Below are 15,067 nucleotides of genomic sequence, written 5' to 3'. Positions count from 1 at the left end.
TGCTCTATACCTAAAACTAATATAATACTGTATGTCATCTATACTTTAATTAAAAAAGTAAAAAGAAAAAATGTTTCTTAATCTTGATATGCTTTTGGTTTATCAGATGATTAAGAAAACACCCACCTAATATAGCAAAACTCTACTTTCATATGCTTTTTACCATCATGTAGACAGTTGTCACCTCATAAAATATTTACGTCTGCATATTTTATTAAAATACCTAATGAAGTAGAAAACATATTTTCCATCTAGTATTAAAAAAGCAAAAAAAGAGATGAATGTCTCTTTGATTCAGAAAATCTTGAATGATTTTATCTAATACAAATGGGTAGATAGCTCCAGTTAGGTCATATATAAGACATCTGAGTTTATATGGATCAGGGAGCTAAATTTAGATTTTACTGTAGCTGGTACTTTAGGTCTACCAATGCCAAGTACCGAGAACAGATGTCCGTGATACTAGCAGTTACTCTGCACCACTGTACTCTTGAACGGTTTGTTGAACGACTGCATAAAAGTTATTGAGTGAATGGTGCAGATAATGATGGCTACTATACTTGACCATGAAGTGAATTGTATTTAATGTTTTTAGGAAACTAAGGTAAGTTAATGTCAATATGTAATGTTTTAGATAAGTTATGAAATTCTGCCATTTAACTATGGTAAACAGCTATTAATGATACAGGGTTGTGTTAGAGTTTGTTTTGTAATACAGTGATCTACAATGTCAGTGTGTAGTGTGAAAGTTTCCCGGCTTTAGTCTTTCCCCCACTGCTTTCCATTTAAAATGCTAAAATAAGCGATCATTCTCTAGCTTAAAACTTCTTCACTGGGGTTCTTATCATCCTGGAAGTCAAGCTTTACTTTTAGAACCTCGCTTTACAGTCCAACCCCTGCCCTTTTTTTATCACTTCTCTCAGTACACCCTCCTACTTTGAACTTGGTGTTGTAGCTGTATCAAATTACACACCTTGCTTCTGCTCACCTTTGCACGTACAGTGCCCCTGCCTGCCGTGCCCTTCCCTTCCCCCCAGTCAGCCTGACCCGCTCCTGTTCAGTGTTTAAAACCTTGCTTACAGCCCCTCTGTAAAGTGGAACTCTCCATCAACCATCACCTTCCTCACCTCGGGAAAGTTAATCATTCCATTTGCTAGTCTGAACTACTACTGTTCCTTGTACAGATTTTTACCACACATGCACGCACATACATACGCACACACATAGATTTATTTTGTTTGTTCTCTATACTAATCTGTAAGTCCCTCGAGGGTAGGGGCTCTGCCTTACTGGTGCTCAGTGTCTGCCATGGTGTGCAATGTGGAACAGATGAGCAGTGCATATTAGTTACCACACTTTTGTTGCTTAGATTTATGTTTCACAAATGCTTCTGTAAAAGCAAATCTGGTTTCCAGTTTAAACATTTTTTTAAGTTAAGTACAAATTTTGCTTAGAAATTTTTGCAACAGGTAAGTTTGGCAATTTATGAAAGTCAAGTATTGTGCCACGGGGGCACTGGAGTAACGTCTAGGAAACAGGTTTCCTTAGACACTCATCTGGCTGCTTTACCAAAACCCAGCCTCTGTGACCGTGTTTAAGTTGAGAAATACAGATTTATTATCCGCAAATGAATAATTTTCATTTGTTCTTCTCTGACCAGCTAGCAAGCATAGTAGTTTATCAACATGAGTTTTTGTTGTTTTTAACTTGCCTTCCTTTTCTTGCTAGCTTTTAAAAGAAAGAGGGAAGTCTCACTAAAACAGTGGCTTTAGGCACATGATTTTTATAATTAAAATATATTTAAACTATTAGCTGAGAAGTATGCTCCTAACTTTTACCATTAGAAGCACATCTGTTTCAGCCAGAGTAGCTGCAGCCAGGTGCACGCTGGGTTCAGGTCCTCTGCAGTTGCTCCTGCTCTTGTTCTGTAATGGCCGGTGCCATGGCTGCGTCCTCTTCTGCCTGCCTCAGCACCTGGCATAGTGCCTGCACTGCCTGGTGCTCGTTAAGTGTTTGCTGAACGGATGGTCGTCACTGAACTGATGAGTTCCTCAGTCTCACCTGCTACCCTGCTCCTTGCAGGTTGCTTCAGGACCAGCCCCCTACTGCCACAGCCCCTGGTCACAGCAGCAAGAAGCTAGTCCCTCCCTTGTAATTGCTAAATCGGGGAACTATTTTATTACTTGAAGATTTCCCTAAGTCTGAATCTTCAGGTATTGCGGATCAAGTTTGTTCCCCACTTTACTGATTTTATAAGCTTGAAGTGCTGTACAGTGGGGCTGTTTATAATGAAGGACACTTGTAGTCACAGCTAATGGCACCCACTCTTGTATCGTTCCTTGGGGAGCAATAATAGAGCCAGTATTGGTATTAAACCCTCACCCATATACGTGAGAATAGGTATTCTTGAGCCTGTGACCCTGGTTTAAAGACTAGGTCTCTGATGTGGCAAAAAGTTCATGAACCACCTTGCTGGTCTCATTTCTTGTATGAGCATTTATTTGCATCTGAGGTTGTCACAGTTGAGATGCCTTTTAGGACATATTTCTCTGTAAAGCATAAGATGTCTAGACTTTCTGGTTTTGAACAACTTAGTATTAAGAAATAACTTCTATTTGGTAAAAAGCCTTTGAACTATTCTGGTGAGTACTAGTGTTTGCTGTTCGCAGAAAATCGGCTTGTGTTACTAAAATGCTTAACTGAGGAAAATAATATTTTATTCTTCTGTGACTAAAATTAGGAAGAAATAGAACCATTTCCAGAGGAAAGGGAGAACTTTCTTCAGCAGCTGTACAAATTTATGGAAGACAGAGGTGAGTTTTTTCTTTTATTTATCATTAATGCTATCATTTATCATAATTTATACTTTAAAAATAAGAATTCTGTTTATTAAGTTTCTCACTGGTAGTGATGGCTGCCTTTTTGATTGCCAGCATCACCAACACCCTAGCATAGTGTCTGTCACCTACTAAGTGGGATGTGGAATTTGACAGTGTTTTGATGGATATGATGGCCATGGACCCATAAATGCCTGTTTTCTGTCCTATCCCCCACTCATCCACGGGAACCCAAAGAACTCTTACACTAGAAAATGGAGGCAGAGTGGGAATCACAGGACCATTTTATCTGCGTCTACGTAGATGTCTGTGGAAAAGCTGCCTCTTCAAAGTCACAGTTTGCTGTACCCAGGCTCTGTGTGTGTGTGTGTGTGTGTGTGTGTGAGAGAGAGAGAGTGAGGGAGACCGCTCTCTAAGAGGGGCCATAATTCTTCTCATGACCCAGCCGTGCAGAGCTATGAACAGGATCGAACCTTCCGTGACGAGCAGAAGCTTCTTGATTTTCTCTTGCTTCATAAATGGTAGTGGCTACTGCAGCATAGGCGTCTTTTTATTCTCCAATGAAAAATGTCTTTGAACCCTGTATTACTTCTCTGTATGAATGGAGGCTTGGCCTAGGAAAGTAGGCTTTTTCTTAGGGTGTTTTTTGTTGTTGTTTTTGTTTTTTTTTTGTATAAGATAAATGAAAAGTGATGAAAGTGGATAAAAGCTAATACCAGAAAAGAGTGACAAGTAAGATTATGCCAGTCATACATTGTTTTGGAAAGGGCCTAGGCTGTGTGTCTCTATGCTGCTATTTCTTCCACGACTTTCTAAGGGTTTGAGGGTTATGGTGCCCTTCTGGATTTCCACATGTTAAAGTGAAGCAAAGCCCTAGGTCCGTGTGTAGAGCAGTACAGTAGTGAAGGCAAAGGAGCCGTGACAGTGACTCATTGTGAGCAGCTGCCTGTCATCGCAGTGCCGTGTCCATTTCTACTGCTCTTGTTCCGCTGGATTTAAAAAAAATTTTGTTGGTATTTTATTTTGCTTTATTTAGTATTCTTTTGCTGATCAGGGAAATGAAAGAGGATTGAAATATATAAATAAGGTTTCAAAAATCTGGTATGAGAAACATTCTTTTAAATGAAATGGGTTTAAGAAGTAGACCTGTTTTTGATTAGCAAGGGATTTTTTTCTCATATGTATATACTTTACACTATATGTATTTGACGGTAATGTTTGAATCTTTTCAAAATTAAAAGAAAATGTAGCATGGTTATAATATATTTTGTGTTTTGTGTAACAGGCACACCTATTAACAAACGACCTGTACTTGGATATCGAAATTTGAATCTCTTTAAATTATTTAGACTTGTACACAAACTTGGAGGATTTGATAATGTAAGTATTACAATCAAAAGTGAAACATGTTTTTCGTACATGTTTTCTCATCTAAAAATTAGCTAAAATTGTCTATTACTAAGAACCTAAGAATAAAAGGGAAAGAAAATAGAGAGTACAGGTTAGAAACAGCTACCTTCCTCAGACCAAGTTTAAATTTAATTAAAGATTTTTTTTTAAAAGTGAGCTTTCTGATTTATTGTTAAGTTTCTCAAACTTTTGCTTAGCACAGCCATGCTAGTGGAGATTCTCTTTCTGTGTCTCTTTTCCACTGGACTATATAGTCATTGAGAGCAGGAATCTACCTTAATATTCTTCATATCCTTAATCTCTGCCACTGTGCTTTTTATATATAGAAAACATTACTTACATATGTATGTATATATATGTGTGTGTGTGTAGATGTATATGTGTAAAAACAAGCTGGAAATCTTGGTTGAACTGAAGAAACTATTTTAAGGTTGCAAAGATGTGTGGTGCTCATCTAGTTAAGACTATTGTAGGGAAAAAAAAGTATTCTGCTTTACTGAGATCCATAAAACTGCTTTGATTTATTAACTTGCAAGTTTTATGGGAAATCATGACCATAAAATAATTTTAGGTTTCTGTCTCCTCACTAAGATTTTGATTTAGGAATGTGGATATTTTCTTATTTTCTACAGCAAGATTATTTAAAAGTCAAATGGCCTAGTTTTTCAACATTTGTAATTCTGTGAGATTTGTTAGAATACCAAAATATTGTAAACCAAATTTTTTATTTAGAATTTACCAAGATTGCTATTTTTCATTCCTTGAGACTAGAGCCAGTAAGTATAAAAACCACATACATATATATATAATATTTATCAAAATTCTATTATATTCCCACTTCTTAATTTGTGAGTTTTCGTTTCACTTTGTCCATTAGATTGAAAGCGGAGCTGTTTGGAAACAAGTCTACCAAGATCTTGGAATCCCTGTCTTAAATTCAGCTGCAGGATACAATGTTAAATGTGCTTATAAAAAGTAAGTCCATGTACTTGGTATAGCTGTATTCAGTATTTTACCTACAAAGCAGGATGGAATTTACCAGATAACTGAGGCTTAATCATTTCTTCTAAGAAGAAATTAAGAAAGCTTTATTAGAGTAATCACTATATAATAGCGTTTTCTAGATTATATTCCATGAATACTAGATCTACGAGATATTAGGTAAAGAAAGTTTTTGTGGCCAAGTAAATTTGGGAAATGATAAAGTCTTAAATTCAGATAAACCCCTGTTTGAATCCTGGTTCTGCCAGTTATTTGCTCTTTGTGCCCTTGGACCGTTTTCTGTTCTCTTAAGCTTCAGTTTTCTCATTTGTAGAATGGGATGGTACTGTTTGCCTCCTAGGATTGCTCTGATGACTCAGTGAAATTTTACGTGCACTGAGACGTCCAGTGCCTGGCATGTAAGAAGTGCTCAACAAATCGATGCTATTACTGATACTTCTAATAGCTCCTGTTGTTACAGTTCTGAGCTTAAGATTATGACTATCTTTTCACTTTCAGCATAGTTTTAAAAAACTTTTTTTCTTTGAAAAATGTTTCTATTTGGGTAAAAAAGTTTGGGAAGTCCTGAACTAGAATAAATTAGACTATTAAGATGACTCAGTATCTGAGAACTTAAACAGAAGAAATGAATACATATTTTAAAAACCACAACTCTGCAGTATCATTTTGAAATGTTTTCCCAAATATAACCTCTTTTCATGTTTCCAGATACTTATATGGTTTTGAGGAGTACTGTAGGTCGGCCAATATTGAATTTCAGATGGCATTACCAGAGAAAGTTGTTAATAAACCATGTAAGGAGTGTGACAATGTAAAAGAAATAAAAGTTAAGGAGGAAAATGAACCAGAGATCAAAGAAATAAAGATTGAAGAGGAGGAGAACGTAATACCAAAAGAAGAAAAGCCCACTGAAGAGGGCACTGAAAGAAAGGACAACACTCAGCCCTCTCTGGTAAATCAGACACTGTTCACAGTCCTGTGCCTGCTTTTACATTTTCCACATCTTCTGTGACGTTTTCATGGATACTACATTATATAATTTTATACTTCACTGTTCGTGCTTTTTTTCATTAAGTGCTACTTTTGTGTTTAAAATAGCCGTTGACTATTTTTGTCTAGTGTTTTTAGAAATGGCAGAAGTTTCTTAAAATAATCTTTCTCAGTATTAGTATTGGTTGGTGTCTCTCTCTGATAGCTGTTAGATACGGGAATTAGGTCGACAGCTTTTGTTTTTGTTGGTTTAGTTCCTCTGATCTTTTTCTAGGGAAGTAAAAAGAATTTATTAGAATCTATACCTATGCAGTCTGATCAGGAAAAAGAGATTAACATGAAAAAAACAGAAGAAAATGAAAATCTGGAAGATAAAGATGAGGAGACAACCAGGGTGGATGAATCCCTCAGCATAAAGGTAGAAGCTGAAGAAGAAAAAGCAAAATCTGGGTAAGGAATTTGTTTTTGGTTAAGATGCATTTTGGCTGAATGGATTCTCATCATTTGCTCTTTGTATGTGTGTGTATGTATGAATCTAAATTTGGTTGACAAAATATCAAATAATTGAGTAATTTTAATTTGCATTTATTATGTAAATAACATTTGCCTCCTTCAGAGACCCTACTAATGCAAATTTGTGGCAAAAGACCATACTCTTGATCCATTCTTCTTGCTCTCATCATGGAAATTTATGAAATTTTGAGCTAGAGAAAAGCATTTCTTACTGCATTAAGCTCTGCTGAATAACCAGATAATAAAAAATTGGGGAGGCGGCTTTCTCCTCCAGTGTTTTGTAGATGATATGTTGGCTGTAGATTTTGAGAGTTGTAGTCATTTCTTAAGCAGAAAATAAGAATGGAAAAGTGCTAATAATTAGTTTTTAAAAAGCCTAAATTGTTATGTGTGTTTTATGTAACAGTAATGTTTCCTTGTTTTGGTTAGTTTGGCATGATGAATTACTTAGCAGTGTGATTTATGTCCTGACATTGGATTTTATAGGTGATCTTGAGTATCTGATCTTTTATTTCTGAGGTTTAAAAAACTTAAACATCTCCATTGTTAGTGATTCATCTAAATAAGTAAACCACATTTTTTAAAATCATTTTAATATTTTTCTGAAATATGGCCACAGCATGCACATAAGCAGGGAAGAGAAAAAATCATGCTTAGATGAATATAGTAAAAGGTTTTGTTTTTCATACTTTGTTTTTATATATATATAAATATATGTGTGTGCAAATGTGTATTTCAAATACTCCTTACTGCTGTTGGAAGTTATTTCAGCTATTAAGAAACTTAGTAAGTATTCATCTCTTGCCTAAAATCTTTTGCTCATTTTAGTGTTCTTCTGAAATTTGGCCACAGCATGCAAATAAACATGGGAAAGCAAAACAAAACTGGGTTTAGATGAACATAGTGCAGTGTTTGTTCATTATACTTGGTTATATTTCTCTGTGTGTAAATGTATATTTGAAGTACTCTTACTGCTACTGGAGACTACTTCAACTATGAAGAAATTTAGTAAGGATTTCAGCTTTTTGCCTAAAAATCTGATTTTTAGATCTGCAGATATTTCTGGAGCATCTGCTGTGTGGAAGGCACTGTGACAATGCTGTATTTTCTCTTTGTTACTGATAATTATCTTAATTTTTCAAGTTAGTACTTCAGCTTATTTTTTTATATAAACTATATTTTGTAGGTTCATAAAAACTCTTCAACTATATGGCTGTTTAATTTACCATAGATAATTATAAATGTATCACATCACAAACTGAAATTTTCCTGCTGTGACAGCCCTAATATTGTAGCTGTTCTTTAGAAGCATTCTGTGTTAAGAATGTCCAAAATTGATTTCTGACTTTTATAAGTGCAACAGAAAATTTTATAATTATAAAGAATTAGTATGAAAGTATTTTTCTAGTATATAAACTTTATGTGATTAGCTACTGCCAAGAACTTTCAGTGGCCTTCCTCCAAGTCCAGGTGAGGGAGATTATATAATTAATTTATGTAAAATGCCTGATTCAAGTGCCTGGCTCACAGCAGATATTAATGAACTTTTTTTTTTTAAGTTTTTTTCCATTGTAAGTAAGGAGTATGAGATCAAACTTGGAAAATTTAATATTTCTTTGTGAGTTCACATGAAAAATCCTTGCTGATACTTTTGGTTTCCAAAAAGTAGTTCTCTAAAAGATAACTAGCAAAATGTGTGTGTGTGTGTGTGTGTTCTGTGTGCTTATGATATACATCAGCTTAATTTTTTTAACCTATATGCCGATTGCATTTCATACTATTAAATGCTGTCTTCCTTGGCAAGGTGTGTTCTATTTGGTTTAGAGCATTATCTTCTCATTTTGCTACTGAAGTTTAGAGGGAGGAGTAGAATATTTGCTTTGGCTGATAGCCAGTAATTGTGTTGTCTGCTTCTTTATATACTTTGGTGTATTATTTGAGTGACTCTCATTTTATTTTGGCTGTGTCTGAGGTTGATATTAAATGATTCAATATTTAATATTTAATTTTTTATTGTTTTTAAAAATACAGAGTATTAAATTTTTATTCCAGATTAAATAAAAGCTTGCCCTGGCTACTGCGGACAGTAGGATTGTCTTGGCTGTTATTGACATTTACCAGTTGTGCTTAGTGCACATTATATAAGATGTAGTTTAGAGTTAGTTTCCATTTTAAAAATTTTGGACTTTTTATTCTGTATCTCTTTTATCTCTTATATGATGATTCTCAGGAGCATGATAAATCTCTTTGTTGCATAATAAATCTCTTCATCTGTTGTAGCCACCAGAATACATTCCCTTTTCTCACTGCTCTGCAGAGGTATAGTCGTATGATTTAAACAAGTAGCATTCTTCCCAAGAAAGTCTTAACTGTATTAATTTTTATTTACATATGTGTACTATATAATATATGATTTACGTAAAGTTGTTAATAGTTTATCATTCATTAAACTCTGCATGATAATTTCTTAGCTATTTTAGCCTTATTAATTTTTCCTCATAGAAATGTTAATGTGTTTTCAGTAATAGAGATCATATTTTTAAACCTCAGATTACACCTGGTTTGGTTTAATTTTTTTAAGTACCTATTTAATTTGACTGTAAATGGGTCTTTAAAATAGGAGTAATTCTCAACAATCTTTGCGGACTGTGATGTATTTCAGAGAAAACTGGCACATTTGGTACTTGTGAACTAAGACTTAATTTCATAAGTCTGTTAAGTTTCCCTTCATCTCTTCTGCCTCATTATATTGAAGGAAAGAGCATAAAAAAATAAAAATAAAAAATAAAAAAAGCATCACAGTTCTGCTTGTATCACTATTTGTAGATTATTTTTGTTGCCTATTTAATTGCATAATTAGGAACAGTAAAGTATGTTATCGCTAAAAAGGGTGCAAATAAGAGTATAAGACTGAAGTTATCAGTAGAGAAAGACTATATAAACATTATATCCATTAACTTTTAAAGCTCAATTACTTAACCATCTTGTGGTTCTGTTTTTTGACATGTATTCATTTGTCAGCTGTAAAGTGATGCATTCCTTCTGAGAGAAAACTGTTGTCATGAGTATAGGCATCCTACTGCAGAGCAGAGCAGAACTTAACAATATAGTCAAGAGTTTTCTATTGAAGTTAATATTTTTTCATAAATCTAGTGCTTGGAAAAATTTATTATTTAAGATTTTCTCTAATTTAATAGAGCTTATGGCTAATATAAAATGAATATGAATGCTCAATTTTAAAAAATACAGGATAACGAGGAGATCAGAATGGCTTCATTGCTGCTTCTGTAATGCAGCTGACTTTCAGTTTCATGTGATTTGGAACTGGCCTCTCTTATCCCTGTTCTTCAGAACTTCAGATTGAGAGACTTGGTAGAAGACAACTTTCAGTAAATATGTGGTAAAGAGGGCAGAACTTGTGACGGGGTTTAGAACAGACAGGAAAATGTGCAGTGATATTGACGGGAACTTAGTAGGATATTCCTGTGAGAGGTAGGGTGGTATTTCGGTTAGTGCAACATTTGAAAATTTGATTGGAGCATCTTTTAAAGTTGTTAAGATTAGCCATTGGCTAGTTAAAAGTTTTGTTTGTAACATCCTGAGGCTGGAAGTCTTTGAATGAGGAATAATTTTTAGTCAGGAATGGCTATGAAGTGTAATGATTTTTATTTTTGTCAACTGAGATGTAAAAGACTTTTACAATAAAACATGAGAAAAATATTACAGTTGCCCTTACTAGTTTCTTGCTATCAACACAACTTCTGTTCTTCTGGCTGTTGGAAGTTTTCTTTTAATACACTTATTTTTCAATTTTGATTTTCCCTGAAAGTATCTTTCTGTAACCATGGTCGTCTTATACAGGTTTAGTTTTTAATATTAAATTCAAGCTCAGAGAATTTCATACACTTGGAACCTGCTGTTCCCGGAACAGTCTCAGCCACGATTTTAATCAGTTTATGTGGTTTGGAACTGAAAAGCTTATGAGGTGTCTTTTATTAACTGCAATTTTTTAAACCTTTCAAGAGATGAAACGAATAAAGAGGAAGATGAAGATGATGAAGAAGCAGAAGAGGAGGAGGAGGAGGAGGAAGAGGATGAAGATGATGAGGACAACAACGAGGAAGAGGAGTTTGAATGCTACCCGCCAGGCATGAAAGTCCAAGTGCGGTATGGACGAGGGAAAAATCAAAAAATGTATGAAGCTAGTATTAAAGATTCTGATGTCGAAGGTGGAGAGGTCCTTTACTTGGTGCATTACTGCGGATGGAATGTGAGGTAACTTGAGTTTTAGCTAGTGATTACTACCTAAAAACCCTTACACAGTAATTTTCTATTTTAAAATTTGATTAATTGCAGCTTTATTAGTATTCTGATTGAGGTTGTAGTGTACCATATAAAACACAGAGCTTTAGCATGTAAATGCCTCGCTTAGTGACTTCCTTCTTACTGCTTTCAGTCCTTTGGAGATGTCCTTAGTGTCTAGAAGACTGAAGTCTGCACAGTTGACTTTTATGTTATGCATGTAGGTTAACAGAGGCAACATTACTGGTGAAATGATAGGAAAATTTCCTAAGAAGGTGAGATTTGAGCTTCTTGCTGTCACAAGCCAGTTGCCAGGCTTCTTGCTCTCGTGTTTGCAGCTACCTCGCCACAGTAACCTCTTCTTTATAATCTTCTCAAGTCATCGTGTTTCTTTCCTTTAGTAGGCAGGGACTTTAAAGTTGCGATTTCTTAAGAAGCTTTAGCTATTTCCAGAAGGCCTTATCTCCTCATTAACAGCTCTTGCATTACAGCCTTGTTCAGGAGCTCCAGAAATTTATGTTTATGTTTGAAACAAATGATTGAAATGCAAGGCTGCCTGACTGAAACAGAGTGCAGGGCCTGACCGGTGCTTAACCTAGGGGACTGAAAGCAAGCCTGAGGCTTGTGTTCAAAGGTTGTGTTCAAAGACTTAACCCTTTTTCTTACACAGATTTCCTCTGGTTTGTCCAGAGAAATTTTATATTTGAATTTTATCCAAAATGGGCAAACCAGTTTTGGGATCTGATTATTTAGAAGTCTTTTAAGAAAAACCTTATTTATTTTGGAATGTTTGATGTTATATTTGCAATATAGCCTGTGACCGAGGTGTAGAGATAACCCTTGCAGTTTTAAGTGGTGGTTTTGTGGTGTGCCAGTGTCTTCATGGAGGAACACAGTTCTGTTCTATAGTTCAGTTGTATTCTGTAGTTACATCGTCTCAAATCTCCTGTTTCTTAAAAAAATACACTCTTTGTTTCTCAAAAGTACCTTTTGTGTTGACCTTTTGCAGCAACAGGAAGCTCTAGAAGCATGTCTCTTCTGATTACTGTTTTTAATTTAAGAAAAGTGCAGTTCTGATCCATTCTGAAGCTTGGAAGGAAGTAGCAACTTAAGCCAGTAAGGAAATGTTCAGGAGTTTTGTTTGGGATTTTTTCTTTATTATTTCTAACCAAAAAGATGAATACAGTTTTGGATTTTAAGAATACCTATCATCAGTGTTGTCCTGATGAAACAAGCTTTTCCAGATACCACTTTCAACACTACGTGTAATTTATCCTCTTGGCCGTTGGTCCTCGCGCTGCCTCGGTGATACATGACGTTCCTCCCCTGAAGGCCTGGCTGTTAATGGTCGGGTTCAAAGGAAGATACCTGAGATCTCAGATACAGCTGCTAGTCTTTGCTATGCAGTCATTTTGATTTTACTAAATGATTATTAAATATAAATGTAGAGGGAGTTCCACTTTGGCCTAGGATGTGATTGTAAATGTTGAATATACTAGTGTGAAATTAGGAAGGAAAGATTGAAGCAGAAAAAAATTCTTAGTACTAAGCAGTGCCCACAAGGTAGATGAGAGCCAAATCATCTTTTACTTCTTTTTTCACTTTTTTTCTTCTAGTTGTTTTGCTAGTTTATATAATGAGACAGCTTTCCTGGTGGCCTTTATAAAATGCTTTAAATTCTGTGCTGAATGTATAGAATTTAGGTGTTCTCCAACTTTTCTGTAAACAGGGCTTAATTATTTTCTATTAATTATTTCATTAAACAGAAGAGGCTTAGTAGGTGTAAGAAATGAGACATTTATAAAATTATTCTGCAGTTAAGAGGCAACTTTCTGTTTTGTTCAGAAAAGATTGACAGAAGGAAAGAGAAACCCTATCCTTGGAGCACTTGGATGCTAGATGGTAGAAAGAATGTTCTACAATTTAGCTTTGAAATTGATAGGGGTGGGTAGGGTGAGGGAAGACCTTAAATCGAGGCATTCAGGTTTTTAATAATACAGAAAAGAGAATGAGACCTAGCTCAGCAAGACACGCTGTGTTACTGAGGATGCCACCGACTGCTGACAAGTCAAGCGTTTGCATGGTATGAACTTTCAAGAGAAGAAAACTTACCGCCTTGGTGAAGACGGGCAGGGAGGACCTCCGCAGACACCAGCATCATAGAGAAAAGGCTTGCACCTCAGTAGACTAAGCGGTTACTTTCCATATAGTCAACATGACGGTATTCCTGTCTCTCTCTGGAGTAATAGCCAAGGAGTCTGTCTCATTGGTGAATAAGCAGTAATTCTGATTTTTGCTGCTCCTTCATGTCTGAAGCTACTCTAATGAGGCCCTCAGCAAATCCTCATCAGCTCTGCAACTATTTTCCCATTATTTGGGGGACCTTCAGCTTGCTCTCTGAATCTGCACTTAAGAGATATGCAGTTAGAAATGAAGATTTATGCATGAAGGTTATGAAACTAGTTTTATCTTCATGGGCGATCGTTCATTACAATAGCGGTTCAGGAAATTTTGCTTGATCTGTTTGTGTGCATTTTGTTTCATCTGAAACATTTTCCAGCAAACAGATTTTTCTTCAAGATAATAAGAATTACCATTCTTAATTAGAAAAATACTGTTTTTCTTGTAATTTCTACACTTTTCCCTTTTTCTAAGGTGCTGTATAAACCATTACATTAATATAATTTTCATTTATACTTCTGTTCACAACTGAAAATGTTAAGCTTTGTTACACAAAATAGTGTTTGGGCCAGTTTGTTTTTTACTGCTGCAATGAGAAAAAAGGCATTTTTACATGGTTACATGAAATTTATGAGAAATAGCTGGAACTCTGGATCCTAAACCACATAATGGCTTATAAATGGTGTAATATTGCTACAGAATTTTTCAGATTGGTGACCATATATAAAACTACTGTCCAACACTATAGCATTTACTAGGTCACCCCATGCTTTTTTATAGAATTTTAAAAAACTCATCAAAAATAGCATTTAATATAGAAAAATGGGGAAATACATAAAAGTAGAAAGATCACTATTAATATTGTAGTATATTCTTGTAGTCTTTAAAAAATATATCTCCATACATTAAAAATTATAGTCATACTTCAGTGATCTTTAGTCATAGGCTCCATGTCACATTTGTTTTAATTTCTCTTAGTGATGTTAATATTTGATAGAAGTTTTTAGTATCATTAGCTAATTGATCTTTCACTCTCAGGCTTCTAGGTCATACCATAAGCATAAGATTGATGTTTGAAAAAGTTATGCTTTGAAATTCACCGGCCGTAAACTGAGTGTGCTGGGCTCATCCTTGTTCAGCAACAGCTCTCCTTGGTCAGTGGTCCAGCTGGCGCTGGAACTCTCTAGACTACTTGGCCTGGGATTTAAAATACGTCAGTATTTTATTATGTATCAATGCTGATTTATTTTCCTCTGTTCATTTTTACTTTGGCTTTCAATATTCAGGGAGTTGGGAATTTGATTAGAGAACTGTTTTTGTATTGAGAATTACCAACTGCATTAAAGAATACCCTTAAGCTAAAGAAAAAGGGAAAAGAGACTCAAAAATTTCACCTATAAAACTCTTAAATAAGTAAAAATAGTTCTATTCCATATTACAAGTTATAGAAAACTGAAAGTAAGATAAATTATACTTAAATACAGTATTTGAAATAAAAATGTGTTTCATTTAAAAAAATTCCTTGTATTTCTAAACAGATTGGCTCCTCCTTAGAGGGAATGGGTGGGAGTGGGGACTAGTAAAAAAAAAACTGACGAATAGGTTTGATCCCACTTTTTGTGAACAGTCAGCTGCTTTTTTTCAGACATACTCCTTTATTTGGCAAACATAAATTCATTATCTCTGTGCCAAATACTCTGCTTGGCACTAAAAGTACAAAGAAATAGTCCGTATTAAGGAATTGGTTGTCCAGGCGGGAGACAACCACACAGGGTTTACAGCTCACCCTTCCCCGCTCATGCCCTCAGCCCTCTCCTTATGTTGCTTACATT

The 15,067-nt window shown here is 35.2% G+C and overlaps 1 protein-coding gene across 5 annotated transcripts in view; it reads left to right on the top strand.

Annotated features, from left to right (window-relative positions):
• Positions 1 to 15,067, top strand: part of ARID4B (AT-rich interaction domain 4B) — a 128,015-nt gene that overhangs the window by 83,826 nt on the left and 29,122 nt on the right. For 3 of the 5 annotated variants that reach the window (XM_074373226.1, XM_074373225.1, XM_074373229.1), the window contains exons 12-17: positions 2,741 to 2,813; positions 4,123 to 4,217; positions 5,125 to 5,222; positions 5,958 to 6,201; positions 6,514 to 6,689; positions 10,776 to 11,027. In XM_074373226.1, the coding sequence (XP_074229327.1) occupies positions 2,741 to 2,813; positions 4,123 to 4,217; positions 5,125 to 5,222; positions 5,958 to 6,201; positions 6,514 to 6,689; positions 10,776 to 11,027 (938 nt within the window). The remainder of the gene's footprint in view (positions 1 to 2,740; positions 2,814 to 4,122; positions 4,218 to 5,124; positions 5,223 to 5,957; positions 6,202 to 6,513; positions 6,690 to 10,775; positions 11,028 to 15,067) is intronic. The other 2 variants (XM_074373227.1, XM_074373228.1) reach the window with 2 other exon arrangements.

The sequence above is a fragment of the Camelus bactrianus genome, chromosome 11 (genome assembly GCF_048773025.1).
Source record: "Camelus bactrianus isolate YW-2024 breed Bactrian camel chromosome 11, ASM4877302v1, whole genome shotgun sequence".
Lineage (NCBI taxonomy): Eukaryota > Metazoa > Chordata > Mammalia > Artiodactyla > Camelidae > Camelus > Camelus bactrianus.
This window is presented reverse-complemented; position numbering and strand designations above follow the sequence as displayed.